Here is a 21138-nt window from a genome sequence, read left to right as displayed (position 1 = left end):
CCCTCTCTAACCACAGAGACACCTTATGGTAACAGGACACCCTCTCTAACCACAGAGAGACCTTCTGGTAACAGGACACCCTCTCTAACCAGAGACACCTTCTGGTAACAGGACACCCTCTCTAACCACAGAGAGAGACCTTCTGGTAACATGACACCCTCTCTAACCACAGAGACACCTTCTGGTAACAGGACACCCTCTCTAACCACAGAGAGAGACACCTTCTGGTAACAGGACACCCTCTCTAACCACAGAGAGAGACACCTTCTGGTAACAGGACACCCTCTCTAACCACAGAGAGAGACACCTTCTGGTAACAGGACACCCTCTCTAACCACAGAGACAGAGACACCTTCTGGTAACAGGACACCCTCTCTAACCACAGAGAGAGACACCTTCTGGTAACAGGACACCCTCTCTAACCACAGAGAGAGACACCTTCTGGTAACAGGACACCCTCTCTAACCACAGAGACACCTTCTGGTAACAGGACACCCTCTCTAACCACAGAGACAGAGACACCTTCTGGTAACAGGACACCCTCTCTAACCACAGAGACAGAGACACCTTCTGGTAACAGGACACCCTCTCTAACCACAGAGAGAGACACCTTCTGGTAACAGGACACCCTCTCTAACCACAGAGACAGAGACACCTTCTGGTAACAGGACACCCTCTCTAACCACAGAGAGAGACACCTTCTGGTAACAGGACACCCTCTCTAACCACAGAGAGAGACACCTTCTGGTAACAGGACACCCTCTCTAACCACTGGGCCAACCTGCCACTCCATACAAAGTCCAAGATGTGGTTCAGCTATTTTACTGTCATGGTTAGGGATGGGAATTGATAAGATTGTATCGATACGATTCCATTATCGATTCTGCTTATCGCTCCGGTTCTTTATCGATTCCTGCTACGTTTATACTTTACATACATACATTTGAAATGCAAGAGAACTAAGCTGGTTAGAATAACAACATGCAACTTGACATTTCTGATTGTCATCATTTATTGTTGAGCCCCCATGTCAGAAAAATACAAAAACTGTAAAAGATAAATTAACTATACACTTAAATAAAAGAATGTATTTGAGAACTAATTTAATCTATTGAACTGTAGTTGCATTCAACAGGTTGTTATTGCAAAAGAGAATTTGTTAGCAATAACCTACCTGTATAAATAAAGGCCAGCTCAGTGTTCTCTCTCTGTCTCTCTCTGCTATGAGCATGGCTATTTAGCTAGCTAGCGGCTAACGTTACTTTACCATGTAAATGAATGACTAGGATGCAAAGCACTTTCAGTTTTCTCACTGCACACACAAAACGGTCACAATATCGAGCCCTTTAGGTTTTCCTAGTCAAGGAATCAAATAGTCTGCTACGGCTGCATGCGTGGCACTAACGTTATTGTTTTTAAATGCGCAAATGCGTAATATCTTTGTTCTAATATGTTAACAAAATGTTCTTTACTTTTTAAAAGGCTATGAATACATTATTCATCCACCGACATATTCATCATAACACCCAGCTATTCTCACGTATAATGAGGTGCACAGCATGTGATTTCAAGAACAAATATAGACTAATGAATCATGCGTGCACACAAAGTAACACATTCCTGCATACACATCACACCTTTAATTGATACCCGTTTTCAAGAGCGCACTCTCATATAATACAATGTCATATAACAATTACACACACACACACACACGCAGAAGGTGCAAAGTAAACAGAACGATTATGGCACAAGCTCCCATCTACAGTTTAATTATGGTGCAGAGCGGTAAAAGGCGTAAACAAATAAGAGTTCATTAACAGTCCATACATCAGAGAGATGGATTATGGCATGGCGGCGGGCGCAAGCTGCCGGAGACGCCAAGCTAACTTTTTAGACACTGTTAAATGACTCTCACTCAGCCTAATATTAGAATCTTCATCAAACACACACACACATACACACCCCACACACACACAGATGGGAAGAGGGAGGCACACATGCATGCACACACATTCACAATGGGGGAGTAGTGAAAGAAAGAGGAAGCAGTGGTTTGTCATGGGGGGGGGGGGGTCATATTTCATGCTTTGTTGGAAGGCTAGGCTATGGCATGATAGAGATATTTTTGAGAAGGCAGAAGGGGAGGAGTCAAGGCAACATGGTGTTTGTGTTTGGCTCTGGGCACATTTCCAGTTGGGTAGTGTCGTGTGTGTGTGTGGTGTGTGTGGTGTGTGGTGTGTGGTGTGTGGTGTGTGGTGTGTGGTGTGTGGTGGGGGAGCTTGACCGTCTAGTCCCTGATTGGCTAATGAATCTTGTAATTCCCTGGTCAAGTTGAAAGTTGAACATTGTGTGTGTGTGTGTGTGTGTGTGTGGGGGGGGGGGGGTGTATGAGAATGGACAGCTAAGGGGTCAAAGGTCAATTAGCGACTAGTGAGGAGCTCCTACAATTCTGCTGACTCGACCCATTATCCCCAGAAAAGATCATTACAATTCCACTCTCTCTCTCTCCACCACCCCATCTACAGTTATGTCCATAAATATTTGGACATTGACACAATGTTGGCTCTGTACACCACCACAATTAACTTGAAATTAAACAAGATGTGCTTTAATTCGAGGGTATTTACATCCAAATCAGGTGTAGGAATAACAACACTTTGTACATGTGTTTTTAACCAAAAGTAATTGGACAATTGGCTGGCTCAAATATTTATGGACCTGGCCCGCATATATCACTATTTCTCTCTCATTCCCCGTCTCCTCCCCTGTTTCCCTTTCTCTCCTTCTCTGAACTAAGCCACGTCATGGTTCTCCATGTTGCTACAGTAGCTGATAGGCAGCCTGCAGACAGGCTCTTGTGATGCAGCCCTCTATACAGTATGGGGTTAAGAGATGCATTCATGATGTGAACATTCAGTCAAATAAATAAAGTGTGCATTCATCCTCTTGTCCGGCTCTCTGGATAAAAGCAGCTGTTCACGTATAGGTGGTCAGAACAGGTCTGAATACACCCACATGATGACTGTACAGAAATGAATGAATACACAGAAACACAACTTAACTTTTTCATGGTGGGTTAATTGGTGGCTGGTCTGAACAAATAACCCGCTAGTTGGCGTGTGCCCACATTCAAATTTTTTTTATACTTCTCACCACGCCATCTGGCACTCTTGTATGGAACGTGTGCTCATCATGCCAGACTAATTTGACGAGCTAGGTCGATCGTCCTCACGTGTTTCATAAACAGATGCTTTTATTTTTTATCAGGTACTTGTTGTCCACAAATCCCACTAGACAAGAGGTTCATTACATTATCCGGAAGTGTGCCACGAGGCTAACGCTACGTTGCTGCCAGCTATTGAGCCAATGAAGAATAACAACAACAGCGCATGCAGGCCAGAGGCCAGGCAGGAAGAGCGCTACAAGCTAAAGTGGAGGGGTTGTTTGACACAACATCCCCCTCCTAGTGGCTGAAATGTAACATTGCTCGTCAGTCAACACACAAAAAAACAAGAATAACCACATAACATAATGTTGACGTTGATCCCGGCTGATGATTATTCCGTTAATCATGACCCATCCCTACTCTGCAGGCACATGATATCCTGCCAAACCATGTAGAGATACAACTAATATTCTAATACATTGCTGTGTAAAGATACAAGTCAGCCTGCTCTCACAATACACTATTTAAGCTCAGAGTGCATGATGCTAGTGTGCCCTTGCATTTACATAAATACATTAACCTTATATACTGGCACACAACACAGAGAGAGAGAGAGAGAGAGAGAGAGAGAGAGAGAGAGAGACGGGGAGAGAAAGAGAGAGAGAGAGAGAGAGAGAGAGAGAGAGAGAGAGAGAGAGAGAGAGAGAGAGAGAGAGAGAGAGAGAGAGAGAGAGAGAGAGAGAGAGAGAGAGAGAGAGAGAGAGAGAGAGAGAGAGAGAGAGAGAGAGAGAGAGAGAGAGAGGGGCATACTGTGGAAACACTGTGGGCTTGTGGTGAAAGGGGCTTGTCTTTGAGAAGCAATGTCACACAAGGCTAGCGGAGGTTAGCATCACTTAACATGACAACAGGGGGTTCCGGTTCCGGGTCGAGAATGGGATAGACGTCTCTGTGCCACGATGTGACTCCCGAACGTTTATTTTTACTTTAAGAAGCCTCTTTTTATAATTTCAAGTTAATTGAACCATTTCCATACCTCACCCATATATTTCTACCAGTCTTATTCGGCCAAAAAAAGAAAAGAAGAAAAAGCGCAAGGGCTACGGGAGTCTTAAGAAACGAGACCAGAAAGGACGACGGCCCCGTGGATGGGCCTACCATGGCTAGGCTAATGGAAGAACTCAAGCTAGCTTTCACCACGGAGTTCAGAACGTTCGCCGCCTCGCTCGAATCCAGACTCGCCGGCTTCCAACTGGCGGTCGCAGACCATACTCAACGCCTGGCCTCCGTAGAAGACGGCCTGAATACATGGTCTGGTAGGGTGGAAGAGCTGGAGGCCAGATGCACAGCTCAAGATTAAATCATCGGCAAGCTAAAAACCAAGCTAACTGACGTCGAATCGTGTAGCCGGCGTTCCAACATACGCATTTTCTGGGCCTAGATGAGTCCCTGCGCAGCGACCGTCCCAGTGTCTTTTTCGCAGAAATCCTGGTGGAAATCATGGGGAAAGACGTCCTCGCTGCTACGCCGCCTGAACTCGACCGATGCCACAGGATGCTAACACCCAAACCAGCGCCCGGCTCCAGGCCGTTTACACCGCTATAAGATAAAGGAGACTATCATCCTGGAGGCTCGTAAGAGAAGAGGGAATCTGACATACAGAGGGAAGTCAATTTCAATCTTTGAAGACTACCGCCCCGAGGTGGTCGAGCAGCGATCACACTACCGAGATGTCATGGGGCCCCTGTACTTAAACCATCGCTCCAGTTCGCCGCGAAACTCGTCATCAGGGCCAAGGATGGCACGAGGATACATCTACCATCACCCAAGGACGCCGTGGACTTCCTGAAGACCCGGCCCAAAGAGGCTCCGACACCGGCCTCACCAGATCCGGACGCGGCTCCGACACCGGCCTCACCAGATCCGGACGCGGTTCCGACACCGGCCTCACCAGATCCGGACGCGGTTCCGACACCGGCCTCACCAGATCCGGACGCGGTAGTAGCATGATTCTGGGCCGTTAGCATTCTGCTACGGCTATCACACAGAGCGAGGTGGCATCTAATATTTTATCACATATGTAGTTAATTATGGATGATTACTTGACGTTAGGCTTCGCCTGGAAGTTTATCTTTTTTTTTTCTCTCGATATCTGACATAAGGGGTGGGGGGGGGGGGACAATTCTGCTGTATATGACTTTTGTACTGACTTTTTTTGTTTATAGCACATGCCACGGGCTGGGGCGCTAAGCGCTAGCATTCCGTTTCGGAAGAAACAGGACCCATTTTGTTTCGGATATTTCGACCACACTTATAACTTTTACGCGCTACACCAGCGTCCAGCCGTGTTTTGGTTCATTGCCACCGGGATGCGTTTACTGTTGCTTGCACATTTAACGAACTGGGGTATCGTGACTGCGCCAGCCGGGCCATGCCGGCTACATACAGCTAGCCACCCGCATAGCACCCGTCACTATCTGCTGTCGACAACGTGCTTGCTGGGGTAGCAGACGGCCCCCTGCACAGCGCCCTCCCGCCTAATCGCTACATTACCCCTACTCTGAACGGACCATGGGAGGTAACAGACCTACAGACAAAGTATCGCCCCCTCCTGGACTGGTGGATGTACTGCACACCTGTTCGATTGCAACATGCATGAAAGATATACCCTCCCCAGATCAACAGAACCTCTCCACATGTATCAGAGGAGGAGAGTGGTAGTATATACCCTCCCCAGACCAACAGAACCTCTCCACATGTATCAGAGGAGGAGAGTGGTAGTATATACCCTCCCCAGACCAACAGAACCTCTCCACATGTATCAGAGGAGGAGAGTGGTAGTATATACCCTCCCCAGACCAACAGAACCTCTCCACATGTATCAGAGGAGGAGAGTGGTAGTAAATACCCTCCCCAGACCAACAGTAGGGCAGTGGAAGGACTAGGAGGAGTGGCATAATGACTAAATGCTTTGAAAGAAGAGCACAATTTCATTGCGTCTTTACGGAATCTCAGTGGACCGATCAGGACCACAGGTCAGCACCCAGCTGTAGGAGCCAGGTCAGCACCCAGCTGGTTAAGGAGCCAGGTCAGCACCCAGCTGGTTAAGGAGCCAGGTCAGCACCCAGCTGGTTAAGGAGCCAGGTCAGCACCCAGCTGGTTAAGGTCAGCACCCAGCTGGTTAAGGAGCCACAGGGCTCGAAATTGCGACCGAATTAGTCGCACAATGCGACCGAAATTGTATCTGTGCGACCTCAAAATATAATTGGGGTGCATTTGTGCGAGTGCAAATCATTGTTCTGGTGCGACCTCCTCCCCCCGAACGTCCCTTTACCTGTACATTCGCTAGTTTGTCACTCAGTATGTGCGCCATGTGAGTTGACAGTGACCATTCTAACCAATCAAACGTGAGCTTGTCGTTACTTACGGGGGGTAATTAACGTGAGCTAACGTTAGCCCTTCGACGAGTGGTTTGCATAGTCAGTAACATTAGCTACACCTTCGTTAGCCTAGCTAACATTAGCAGCTACATATCTAGCAAGCTATAGACAACGAAACTTTACTTTGACTGATCTAGTGACTGATCCACCCATAAATAGCTAATGTCAAATATAAATAACGCAATGGCCACACCAACCCGTTCGTTTTGACGGGAGATAGTTAACGTTAGCTAGTTAGCCAGCTAGCTAGTAGTACCGGTGAATCATGTTGCCAATTGATTTCGGTCGACTAACGTTAGCGAGATTGGCCTACGTTCCGTTACATATTCATAATCATGAGAAGGATAGGAGTCTGAGGCTGGATGTCAAAAGACGACGCTAAACATTTATTAATGTTAAACTCTGTTGACGTTGAGCTAGTGTGCTGACAGGAAAGTAACAAACAATATGGTCCGTGCATAACCCTTATCCCCAACATATAGTTCCGTGGGTGGTTGCGAGTTATTTTATATTTTTATTTTTCACGATTTTTCTCCCATCCCACTGTTAGTTGTTATGCCAATTCCCAATCCCCTTCGTGGTTGTTGCGCACTCCCCCCTACTGTTGGTCCGGGAGGCCGGAGACTGTCACATGCTTTCCTCCGACACATGTGCAGCCAGCCGGCAGCCAGCCTGGCCGCGCAGATTCTCACTGGGAGAGTGTAACGTGTGGAAGGTCGCACTACCTCTCTCCAGATCCTACCCTCGCTGTGCAGGCGCCCCGACCGAACTGTAGGGGTCGCTGTCCACAACGCCCAAGATCCACCCATCAGCTTTCCCACCCCTAACACTGCCAATTGTATTAGTATGAGCGACCAGCCAAGCTGGTGGCAGCGCCGAGAGCTGGGCTCGAACCCAGCGTCTCCAGCGTTGATGGCGAGCGCCTTGCCCACTACACCACCACTGGTTGTTAGAGTTGTTGATCTTCCACAAAAGATGAATTGTTTAAATGTATGTTTAATCCAGTAAGAATAGGCTATATAACATACATCTGTGCAAGTAGATTACATTACATTAACAAAACGTATTGCCCTTTTGACATGTAGCCTATTCATAATCATGAAAGTTTATTTGGAAGTAGGCCTATTTTTTTATTCTGTACTTAGTTTGAAAGTGGTCAGACAGTTCCCTCTGTGTGTAATACAGACAGTCTTCACACATTCATAAATAACACTACAGAAAAGCTGGTTTGTGCACTGTAATAAAAGAAGTTTTGATCAATGGTAATATATATATATATTTTTTAACCGAATACCGTGATATACCATGAACCGTGGTATTTTTGCCCAAGGTTATCATACCTTCAAAATGTCATACCGGCACATGCCTAATTACAGTACTGTTATATTGTCGTTTTTTTATCAATAAAAAAATATATATTACATATATATTGTTGGTGCTCGTTACATTTTGGTGGGTGCTCCTAAACCAGTGCTACCAAGTAAAAATTTTAATTTTCGAGCCCTGAGCCAGGTCAGCTGGTTAGGAGCCAGGTGGGGGGGGTTTACTTTAAATAATAAATAAATAAGAGTTGGAAGTGAGAAAGAGAAGGAGAGGACATCTGGGAGGAGTGGCCGAGGTCCTGTGGCACGGTTCCAAAGTCTTTTCTCTCTCCATCTCTCCCCTGCTGTGATGAAAGGTAGGCGTGGGATGGTGCAGAAAGGGCCCCGATATCTCTCTCTGTCTGTCCTCTGTTTGACTGTGATAAAAGGAGGTGCTAGTCATCTCTAATCCAATGAGAGAGAGAGAGAGAGAGAGAGAGAGAGAGAGAGAGAGAGAGAGAGAGAGAGAGGAGCGTGCCATCATCCAGCTGACACAGCAGAGAACATTAATACAACAACAACACTGGGTTGAGGTCGCGACCTCTCTCTCTCCATCTCATATCCCATCAAGAGACATCTCCCCCCCCCCCCACCCACCCCACCAATCCCACCATCCATCTGCGGTGAAAGACAATCCCGTGCCCCCTATCAGAAACCACCGCACTCTCTCCCCGACACTCCCAGACGCAGCGTTTATTTTATTTATTATTTTTTTCTAATCTGCTGGTGCGATGCCGGGAATGATGACAAGCAATGAGGTCAACATTCGCACACAACGCGCCGCGTTGACAGCGCAGCGAAAAACAATACCGTAATACCATATATGTAAGCAATCTATGATCTCATTATTGCCGTGATGTGCGGTCAGACTATGATGACGCGGCAGGTGAAAACGCTGAGTCGTCGAAGCGCCTGCTTGCTGACCCATCTGATCTTTCTGTCCGATGAAAATAAATACATTCGCAAATTGGTCAAAATAGTGTAAAAATCAACCCACTAGCTCAGGGGTGGCCAACCAGTCAGAGACTAAGAGCCACAAAAAAATGACTGTGGTACCACAAAGAGCCACACCATATACCAGCGTTTCTCAACCTTTTTTTTCAGTCACGGCACCCTTCATGTGTTTATAGGTCTCACCCTCTGGCCTCTGAAGTTGCTAATGTCTTTTTTATTTGGGCCTCACAGGGTTAAAAGTACCCTGTGAGACCCACGGTTGCAAAATTACAAAATCACTTTTAGCCATTTAAAAAAATAATGTTTATTTAAAAAATGTTAAAGGGGAACTATTAACTATTATACTACTATTTACTATTTCTTTCACTATTTGGGCACTTTTACACAATTCCTGTGAGTCTATGGAACACCTAGGTTTTTTTTTCAAAAAAAATGCATTGTTTTGTATTTCTAATCAAGTACTAAAAACCGCATTTTTCTACCTCAAGATCTTAAGCCGTTTTGAGGCTGGGCTCCAACCACTGTGTGGCCTGGTGCCAACTGCCACATCAACTGCCACATTATTATGCAGCTGAGAAATCTCTGACATCACAGATATGCACATTTTCAGATGACTCAGTTCAGTGAGGGTGAATATTGTGAGAGGAGAATTGGAAGAATTCGCCAATATGAGAATTAGAGACATATATCCTATTAATATAAGTCCACATAGCTAAGAAACAATGGTAAACACTGAAAAAAGCCATTTATAAGATAGTTCCCCTTTAAGCACATGTATAGTCAATTGGTCCTGTTGTTCAGCCTCACAATGCTATTTGATAGTAAATGTGTTTATATGTCCCACCCTCTGGCCTCTGAAGTTGCTAATTTCTTTTTAATTTGGGCCTCACAGGGTTAACCTCTTAAGCCCGAGATATACAGTAAAAGTGTATATTTTCAGCATTATGTTTGTTTACCAATTATTTTAACTGTTATTAGTGAAATATAAGATTATAGAAATCTCAGGGCATTGAGTCGGAAACCGGCGCATATTGACAGGAGGAAGTGGCACAGCCAAAAGTGAGTGTAGTCTTTTGAAGGAAGAGACTCAGGGCTTTCAAATTTCGAAAAACTACCCTACCCAGCTCACACCAGCCCCTGTCAATCATCTGACTTCTGGATTTACTTTTTAATTTCTCTTATTTTTTGGGATTATCTCCCACAAACCTGAACGTTATTGCCATAAAACAGAACGCAGTTAGTTTCTCTACCTTTCTGTGAACGTCTTGCAAAAAACGGTGTTGCAATATGATGAAAAATGGTGGAGAAATTTACATTATAAAAAAGATGGCAGAATTCAGTACTGTATCTACAAAACCTTCTGTTTAATCATCTTCCCTTTATTCATTTGCTTAGATTTTTCAGGTCTGGTCAATTTTAGCATGGTGTTATTTACAGTCAAAGATATATATTTTTTTAAATAGGATTGATATTCTCCTTTGGTTCATTACAATTTACTCAAGCCTAGTAACAGACACACTATTTCTGACACTGATCCATATATGTCCTTAGATTCAGATACCAAGAACATGCAAATGGACCATTTAAAAAAAAATTGTAAATGTTTATTCTACGTCCTTATGGAATGAGTGACATAAAAAAAAAAAGTAAAAAAAAAAAAAAAAAAAAAAAAATTTAATTTTTTTTAATTTTTTTTTATGGATGGAAGAGCCGCACATTGACGGGCAAAGAGCCGCATGCGGCTCGCGAGCCGCGGGTTGGCCACCCCTGCACTAGCTCATTACTTGGAGTCAGATCAATCTCTCCATGTACATCTCTGTGCAGGAGAGGTCCTAGACGGGTTACATTTCACTGTGTGCAGAAACACTTTGTTCACCAATGCTAGTTTCTCTTGCTCCAATGTCATCGTTGCACTGTAGCAGTGAGCAACATGGATCTCTTTGCTGATCTGGGCACACTAACTCGGATTTAACCAAATTATACATTGCAATTATTTGTTAGACTCGGACAATAACTGTCATTAATGTCAAAATGTCATGATGGCAGCAGCCCTACTCATCAAATAGTCCATTTAAAGGGGAACTATTTTACTATTTCTTTCACTATTTGGGCACTTTTACACAATTCCTGTGAGTCTATGGAACACCTCTGTAATATATATATTTTTTTTATTCATTGTTTTGTATTTCTAATCAAGTCCTCAAGAACAGCATTTTTCTACCTCAAGATCTCGAGCTGTTTTGAGCCTGGGCTCCTAAACCACTGCGCAGCGTCGTCTTCGCCTGAACATTAACATGCAGCAGTGACTATATGACATCACATATCATCACATTTTCAAATGACTCAGTTCAGTGAGGGTGAATATTGTGAGAGGAGAATTGGAAGAATGCGCCAATATGAGAATTTTGAGACATAGATCATATTAATATAAGTTCACATAGATAGGAAACAATGCTAAACACTCAAAAAGGCCATTTATAAGATAGTTCCCCTTTAATAAGGAGGGCTGACCTCGACTAGTCGAATAGTCGCCTAATCGAACGAAAGGAACCGTAGTCGACTGCCAACCTCTTAGTCGAATGCAAAAAAATAAATAAAAAGTATAATATATACACTACCCGTCGTTGTAAACAGCGACGGGTCCTGGTCGTTGTAAACAGCGACTCCTACAGTTCGGTCGGGGCGCCTGCACAGCAAGGGAAGGATCTAAGAGAGGTAGTGTGACCTTCCACACGTTACACTCTCCCAGTGAGAGTCCGTGCTGCCAGGTGAAAATAAGCGGTGGGCTGGGTACACATGTGTCGGAGGAAGCATGTGATAGTCTCCGCCCTCCCGGACCGACGGTAGGGGGTAGAGTGCGCAACGACCAGGAAGGGGGGATTGGGAATTGGCATAACGACTAATGTTGGGATGGGAGAAAAAAAACATTCAATGCGAATTATTGATTTGAATTCCAAGGACTTTTTAAGCACATTGTTAAAAGAATTGCCTGTTTTCAAGGAATTCCAGGCCTTGACTTTTTTTTGTCAAAAATTAAGCACTTTAAGGACCTTGTGCGAACCCTGGTTAGACCACATATAATGCTTGCCTTAGACAACATCTAGTGCTAGTTGCATTGTGGGTTCACATTCAGTGGTGCTCCACATTTCAGCGATTTCTAAAATGATTTAAAAAAGGAGAGAGAGGGAGAGAGAGAGAGAGAGATAGAGAGGAGAGATAGAGGGGAGAGAGAGAGGGGAGAGATAGAGGGGAGAGAGAGAGGAGAGAGAGAGAGAGAGAGATGTACTGTGTTAGGTGCAGAGCCAAGTCTGTGTGTGTGTGTGCAGGGACCGAAACTAAAGCCTGCCGCCCGCCAGGGGCGGTCAGTTTTTACCGTTGGCGCTTGACACTTAGAGGGCTGCCCGCCGTGTGACGTGTAATCAATCAAGTTCACAACGATACTCTTATTTTGAAAATCTGTGCGGGTCTCATTTCCGCCCCAAGCGCATCTCCAGTCATAATATCGATGGCTCTGGCAGTTAGCAACAATTAGGTTCGTATGATACTCTTATTTTGAAGAAAACCGTGGCAACGAGTCATATCCGCCCAGCCCTGAAGCGGGATACTATTGGCTAAGGGCTTCTGCTCGCAGTGCTCGTGTCAACACAGGCAGTCTGCTCTAGAAGAGCGGACCTCCGTTACTGTTTAAACAATGACCCAGTCAACTATTCACTTTTAGTTTAATACATGACGAGGCATTGTCTAACGGTATCTAGCTGGCTAGCTACTGATAGCTGCTGATATCAACAAATGCTCCAGCAATAGTCGACTCGAGTGCATAATACCTCCGTTCCCTCGTTAGCTCGCGTTAGCTAGCTCACGTTAGTCGATCTGTCCCAGTAAACTAAATTGTCTTAACGTTATCTACCGGGCTAGCAGTAGCTACAGATAGCTCCTGATATCAATGTCTTATAACATTGATTGAATGCGTATTCTAGCTGAGGGCATGTTGAATGTGATTTGACACAAGAACAGTAACGTTATAAATGGGTCCAGCTGCATCGCCGGAGAATCCTTGCATGCTGAATGTAGGGTCTAGCTGAATATAGGGTCTAGCTGCAGGGCCGGAGAATCCTTGCTGGAGCTGGAGGCTACTCAAGTATACACACACAGACAGTGGAGCTGTTTGCAGATAGCAAGCATTTTGACTTATTGCGTGGTGGCGATGTCTCGCATATAATACAACTACAAGTATGATTATATAATATATATTTTATTTAAATTAATTTTTTTATATAAAATATATATATATATATTTTTTAATCAAAAATGTTTTGGCAGGTAAGAAATATGCTTGGCGGGTAGACTCTTCCCATCTACCCGCCACTGGCCGGTGAGTCAAAAAGTTAATTTCGCTCCCTGTGTGTGTGCGTGTGCATGTGTGTGTGTGTGTGTGTGTGTGTGTGTGCGCGCGCGCGTGCGTGCGTGCGTGTGGTGGTTGCTCTATTAAAACCACCTGTAACCTGTTTACCACATCGAGCAGCTGGAGGAGAATCAGCACAGCTCTACACTGATTGTCAAGTAGCCACACGACTGTTACACACTACAACAACTAGCTACAAGCACTCAGGGGAACGCATGGGGCGTGACACACACACCTCCATGTTTTCATTGCAGTCACTCCATTGTTCTGAAATCAGGCTTTCGTCAAGTTAAAAAACCAAATAACCATTTCCATCAAGGGTTTATTTACTTATTGGCTTACTGTATGTAATGTCAAATGTAATGTTTTTTCCATCTTTGCTCAGATATATTTCCAGCACGCCTTATTCTATACAGTAGGTTATCTATTCCTCCAATATATCTGAGCAGAGACCTCTAGGAGTGCATGACCTCCTTGAGATGAAGTGTATTAAAAATCTAAGCACATTAATAAAGGGAAGATGATTTACAGGGGGTTTTGTAGTAGATACAGTACAGAATTTTGCCACCCGGACACATGCAATTTGAAATATGAATATAGAATATAGAATATCAGGCCTATAAATTACCTCATTATGGCCAAGTCATACTTCTATAGATCGGCCCGAATCTCCTCTTTCCAATGGCAGAGTTAAATCGGGATTTAGTACCACCAGGCGCCCGTTACAGGGCAGCTAAGACTGTGAATGAAATCTACTGTAAGTACTGTACAGTTACTTTTGTATAATGTCCCTAGCTCTGCCATTTTCAACGGATTGTGACGAGTTATTTTCTAGACGTTCACAGAAAGGTAAAGAAACAATATATGTTGTATTTTATGGCAATAACGTTGGTTTGTTGTGAGAAAAAACACACGAAAATCACGTAAGAAAAATGCGTCCGTCAAACAATCATTGGTAAACAAACGTAGTGCTGAAAATAATACACTTTGACTGCTTTTTTTATAGGGTTAGGGTCTTTACTCTTCGCTACATTTGAAAAGGGAACACAACATTACTTAATACGGACTGTATTGATAAATAAATCCGGGCCGATCAGGCTTAACACACTCCCGGCCAACCACGGACATGTCCGTGTTTCGGATCCAACGGTTGAGGGCCAACCACGGACATATCCGTGGCTAGGTTGTTTTGGCTTTTATTCCATTTTAATAACCTACTCACTGTCACCGAGCGGCACTGCAGAATTACCCTACTCTGTGTGCATTACCGGCCAGATCCTCGTAGGGGCACTGTCTCGATAATGCAGTGTTCCCTGTGGCAGAATGGTGTTTTATTTATTTTTTTATCTTGAATGGACTTTCCTGTTAGGCTGAACATATGCGTGTAGCATGTAGCACGGAATACGTTTTGGGGTGCTGAATTCAGTGTGCAGTAAAGGAATATATCATCAGCCAATGGACATATCGATCTACCAGATGGCGATCGATAACTTGCAGTCCAACCGGCCCACGGTAAGAGCTTTTTCACGTAAACTACAGCCCAATCGGGCCTTGCTTTGTTAGCCAACCAGCCGATCAGCGAATACGGCTACTGAGGCTAATGCCGTTATTGGTAATCAATAATCAGAAACGACGTCCCCCGCCCCCCTTTCATGCATTCATGGTGGACCATGATACCGACAATATGCATTTAGATTTTTAGCTCTAGCTTCTGTAGAGCCGAAACGCCATTCGATTTAATGTTATTAGCTTAGCGCCCTGTATCTCGTTTTGCAGGAAATATACCAGACCAATCCCATATAACGCTTATATTCACGAGGCTATAAAATGAGAACGTATTGATGAAAAAATTATTTCCCATTTTGAAGGGACGGTTTATGGTCTCAATTGACAATGAGAATGGACAGATAGCAATACTATAAAGTATAGATTTAGCTCTGCAAACAGCCTCACGCACAATGAAACCTTATTTTGATTAGGGTTGGGCACCGAAAACCGGTTCTAATAGGAACCGGTTCCTAACTTCCGGTTCTTTTTTTTTACTTTAATACCCTAGTTACAGTACAGCAACCAAATTAAACTGTATCAAGTCAACTGAAAATGTGAATAGTATGATTTTCTTTTTGAAAAAAAAAAAAAAAAAAAACTCCTTCGAAATAAGCTGTGACCTGTTTTGACCTGCACCTCAAAGAATCGGAAGCGAGAATTGTTTAGAACAGGAATCGATATGGAGAATCGGAATCGGAACCGGAATCGTTCAAATCCAAACGATGCCCAACCCTAATTATGATAAGCTGGCCTTGTAGAGTGGGTCCATCTAATACCCGTGGCCGTCAATGTGTTAAGAGGTTAAATGTTTCTGCAACTAATAGTCCACTCCTAGAAAACTATTGGGTTAAACTATTTTGATAAAACCCCCAGTTAAACAACTCAACACCAAGAAAACCAAGAGCTCACGGTGGACTTCAGGAAGACCAGAGCAGAGGCACTGGATGCATGGATGGAAGGATGAATATATGTATAGGTGGATGGATGGATGGATGGATAGATAGATGGATGGAGGGATATGTAGAAGAGAGGTAGAGGTCTCACCATCGATGCGGCTGACCAGCTCCTCCAGGGCCTTTACTTTCCTCTGGATTCCAGGCTGGGCAAACGTGTAGTTGTCCTGGACACAAGACACAAATAATAATACATTTAATTTGTATTGCACTTTTTGTTCACTAGGATCCCAAAGTGCTACAGGGTTAAAACAGTTAAAAAAAAAAATATATATATATATATATATATATATATATATATATATATATTAGTAAAAAAAAAAAAAATACAAAATAAGAATAAAATAAAAATAGAACATAGTTAAAAACATAGTATAAACAGAAAATTAAAGACAACAGCAAACATGACATTTTTTTTAATAAAAAGCTAACACACACACACACACATTCAAACATGTAGTTGTCCTGGACACAAGACACACACACACACACACACATTCACCATAGGCTTAAGCCATATTTAGCATTTTATATTTCAGAAATTAAAGCGTAAATTAAGATTGACACCTAGCCCTATTTCCTAATTACTGATGATGTTGGCCATCAGTAATACAGGTTGATTTATTAGTAATAAAAACTGAAACCAGCTCCATAGTGCATCCAAAGTAGATTTCATCCTTCATTTCGGGGCTGGTACAGACTGGAGCGTGGCCCCATTGACTTGACATTAGTTGTGTGGCCAGAGTTGCAGGTATCCAATATGAAGGACAGCATGGATTGTGCCGAGAAAAGACTTGATCGAGAACATCGTTGGTCACAGGAAATGGGGCTGAACTTTAAGCAGACACTCCTCTTCAGAGCAACGTACTGTACAACACTTACGGTAGCAGCAGTGACACGAGCTAAAAACTACTGTATGGACCCAAGATAGTACAATCTAATCATCTGGTCAACCACAGGAAAAGACAAAGAAAGGCGGTTCACTTTATAAAATACACACAAAAAAAAGAACAGACGATAATAATAACCACCTTATATTTGTGTGCGTTCGTTTTCTCGACCGTGTTTGGTAACTGTGTAGAATGTGCCGCTAGCGCTTGAAGCTTGGACAGTCATTAGGGATCCTCAAGCCGGCAACAGCACTCAGTGATATGGACAGAAGTAGAACCCGCAGAGAGAGAGCACCTCCTCAGCAGGATGGATATGAATATGAACCCTCAGAGAGCACCTCCTCAGCAGGATGCATGTGAATATGAATATGTCCAAAACAAGAGACGAGCTGTGCATGGAGCTCGGCTCCACGTTGGGCGATAATAACGCATAATATCCCTCGGAGGAGCTGATGGATGCAGTGTGCTTCTCACTAACGTGCCCTCGGTACGCCGACTCACGCCTGCTGGTGAACGAGGAGGGTCGCCGGGGGGGGCGGCTGGTGTCACTCTGTGCTCAGGCATACAACCAATCCATTACTGGCCCACCACCACCACCGTCGCTCTGTGCTCTCGAACGCAGCAGGCGCTCTCATTCTCAGTACGGCCTCTCAGTAGCTCATTTTGTTGTTTAGCAACGTGGCTAACTGCTCACAGCCGGACGGGGTGACTCATCCGAACGGCTTGTCAAATGACGCTCGCCAGGATGTCTCGTCTTGTCGCCGGAGAATGGAATCACGCAATAGGTTGAGTGTGGTGACGATTGATTGATTGATTGAAAACTGCTCCTCATTGCCGCTTGGAGAAGATTCGGAGCCAGCTGTTTAACGCAACGTTACATGATTCAGCAGGGGGACACTAGTCTGTGGATTTAGCGATGAGCAGGTATCGGTCCACTATGATGCTCCACCTTCAAACTAGCGTTAGCTAACTAGTGCAGTCTGCCCAGCTGTAACGTTAAAGTTTAATGAGTTGGAATAATGTGCAGCTGAAGAGCCACACAGCGTTCACGTTTGTAATGATACAGTATGTCTGACTCTGTTTCAGTGGCAGCTTCCCACAATGCTTCCCCCATTAATAATGTATTCTATAGTCATCATTAGGCATAACGTTGCTTGCTACCGTCAATGGTTCTGACAGCAAACAATGTTTTTGCTGCATGTTAACACATTGGGCGCCAGGCATTGTGCCCATCATTATACCCAGTCTGCCACCGCTGTAAGCCTATGGAGATGTTTACCTTCTTTGCAGGGCTATAACTTTTTAAATATTATAGCTATATCTGCATTACTATGGCCCATTCAACATCGATTATCTATCGTTCCGGATGTGGGAACGTTATATTTTTTCATTCATACATTGTTGTGTTAATACCGTCTAGAATATAAGTATGTTTTTAAGGTTTTCTGCTGTCATTCCAAAAACGCTAGTTATAGGCCCTGACGCATATGATAGATTACCGATTGGCGTTTCTTTCCTATACACGCTATATTAAAAAATTCAAATGTATATGATCGGTATACATTATGCTTCATCATGCGTGAAAGAAAGGGGGGGGGGGGGGGTCGTTTATAATTCCTTGATCGTCAGTAACAGCCTTATTTAGTATGGGTTGATATATTGATCAGACTGATTGCAAACAAATAAATGGACAATCAGGCTGAAAATAACGTCAGCGTCCTCTTACCGTTTGCCGATGAGACTGGAGGAAAAAGATCCCACTTATTTGACGTCGATCTCCTAGATCCATTTCCGGTTTGTATGGCGCAATAAACGCCATCATGTTTTACACTTTCAGATGTCCAACATTAACTTTTATTATATTGATTCTTTTATTTTTAAGTAAATAATTGTCTACTAAAACATAATTGAGAATGATGGGAATGTCATCATATATACCATCATAACATTCGTAGTCCTTACACACTGTACATGTTCAAAATTGTAAGGGGTGCCTAACCAAAACACTGTTCATTACAGATTGGTGATTAGAAAAACTTGACACACAAACAGTGCTGAGCTGCATCTCAACTAGATCTTCAGGTTTTCAAGCTTTCCGATGATGTCACTACTTCTATGTGGCATCTACTGTTGCCCTGCTATCTCCCCTTAACCGTCCTCTGCCCCCCCCCCCCCTACACATGATCAAATGGGTCTCAAGATAGTTCTGTTTTTTTTAATCCTTGCCCTATTTCATACTCCTCCTCAATGAGGATATTGACCGGTAGCCTTCCTCTGCTAAATCAAAGCTGGTCCTCATACTAGCTCTGGATAATTGGCCACAAATCAATACAAAGTCAATGGGGTGAAGCTCCTGTCTGTACAAGCTGACTGAGGCTCACTGACATGTACTACTCCACAGTGAACATGAAGGACTTTATAGTTGTACTTTTTATATTTGTTGTATCCATTGCTTATATTTGAGAAAGGAACGAACACACGGCTTCCTCAAGGGGTCATTTTGTGGCTAGAGAACAGCTGAGGTGGAGAGAGAGAGAGAGAGAGAGAGAGAGAGAGAGAGAGAGAGAGAGAGAGAGAGAGAGAGAGAGAGAGAGAGAACAAAGCCACCTAAGACCATTGACCAATAGGCATGTAGAATAAAACAAAGCCACTCAAGTCCATTGACCAATAGGCATGTAGAATAAAACAAACGCCACTCAAGTCCATTGACCAATAGGCATGTAGAATAAAACAAAAGCCACTCAAGTCCATTGACCAATAGGCATGTAGAATAAAACAAAAGCCACTCAAGTCCATTGACCAATAGGCATGTAGAATAAAACAAAAGCCACTCAAGTCCATTGACCAATAGGCATGTAGAATAAAACAAAAGCCACTCAAGTCCATTGACCAATAGGCATGTAGAATAAAACAAAGCCACTCAAGTCCATTGACCAATAGGTATATGTTGAATGAAACAACGCCACTCAAGTCCATTGACCAATAGGTATGTTGAATGAAACAACGCCACTCAAGTCCATTGACCAATAGGTATGTTGAATGAAACAAAGCCACTCAAGTCCATTGACCAATAGGTATGTTGAATGAAACAAAGCCACTCAAGTCCACTGACCAATAGTAGGCTGCTAGGTTAGCAACCCAAAAGCAGGAATTAACCTACACAATCATTTAGGTCAAATATTACATCTGAAAATGATTTTCTTTTGTTGAAAAAACACTGAACCAGAGTAGTTTGATTGATTTCTTCATATAAAATCATATATCAAACGACAACAATCTTCTCATGAGGTTCCCTGTGATAAAAACACGTTTTAAAGGTTTTAATTCAAATGAGTCAGTCAGTCCTAATTGGGGTGAAAAGGTTTGAGACCATTGATATGAACCATGGCTTCTCTATCCATCTGTATCGGTTTATCCCTCTCCCTCCCTTCCTCTCTCTCTCTCTCTACCCATCTGTGCATTCAGTCTGAGCCTTAATACAGTTAGTGCTTAAATGAGTGCAGGGGGTCAGTCTTAAGTGTCCACAAGCACAGCTAATAAAATTGGCATTATTGAGGCTGCTAGCTTGAATTGACTCACTCTATCTCATGCAGTTAAGCACAGCAAACAGTGTACACTGTACAGTATGTACTATATGCCGGTATGTAAAAAATATAATTTTTATTTGAAAACAATGATATTAAATCACTGTTTTATTCAATGTATGCCGTTATTTTTTTTTATAATATTTTGATAAAATCATCTTTTATTAACAAATAACATCTTTTCTCATGCTATTTTTGGGTTCACAATATTCTCTAACATTTCTCGGCTGCTCGACAGTTGTTTGATGACTCCGCTTCATTGATCACTGTGATCTTAACATTGGCATCGTAACTCCTCCTCTGTTGTTTGTTAACTTTTGCCCGACTATTTTTGTTCGAGCTGGTTGTTGCATCACTCCATCTGTCGCTGGTGCCCGTCGCTGCCTGTCCCTGTGTGTGTGTGTCCTGGTGCCTGTCCCTGTGTGTGTGTGTCCAGCTGCCTGTCCCTGTGTGTGTGTGTCCAGCTGCCTGTCCCTGTGTGTGTGTGTCCTGGTGCCTGTCCCTGTGTGTGTGTGTCCAGCTGCCTGTCCCTGTGTGTGTGTGTCCAGCTGCCTGTCCCTGTGTGTGTGTGTCCAGCTGCCTGTCCCTGTGTGTGTGTGTCCAGCTGCCTGTCCCTGTGTGTGTGTGTCCAGCTGCCTGTCCCTGTGTGTGTGTGTCCTGGTGCCTGTCCCTGTGTGTGTGTGTGTTCAGCTGCCTGTCCCTGTGTGTGTGTCCAGCTGCCTGTCCCTGTGTGTGTGTCCAGCTGCCTGTCCCTGTGTGTGTGTGTGTCCAGGTGCCTGTCCCGGTGTGTGTGTGTGTCCAGCTGCCTGTCCCTGTGTGTGTGTCCAGCTGCCTGTCCCT

At 43.8% G+C, this 21138-nt stretch overlaps 1 protein-coding gene across 3 annotated transcripts in view; it reads right to left on the bottom strand.

Moving 5' to 3' along the window:
* The window catches only part of tbc1d22a (TBC1 domain family, member 22a), a 171060-nt gene that overhangs the window by 39497 nt on the left and 110425 nt on the right, over positions 1-21138 (bottom strand). For all 3 annotated transcript variants that reach the window (XR_014620559.1, XM_084330442.1, XM_084330443.1), the window contains one exon: positions 15916-15991. Coding sequence is in view for 2 of the 3 variants with exons in the window: in XM_084330442.1 (XP_084186568.1) it covers positions 15916-15991 (76 nt within the window). In the remaining variant the exon portion in view is untranslated. The remainder of the gene's footprint in view (positions 1-15915; positions 15992-21138) is intronic.

The sequence above is a fragment of the Notolepis coatsorum genome (assembly GCF_963971535.1).
Source record: "Notolepis coatsorum genome assembly, chromosome: 15".
NCBI classification, from domain to species: Eukaryota; Metazoa; Chordata; class Actinopteri; order Aulopiformes; family Paralepididae; genus Notolepis; species Notolepis coatsorum.
This window is presented reverse-complemented; position numbering and strand designations above follow the sequence as displayed.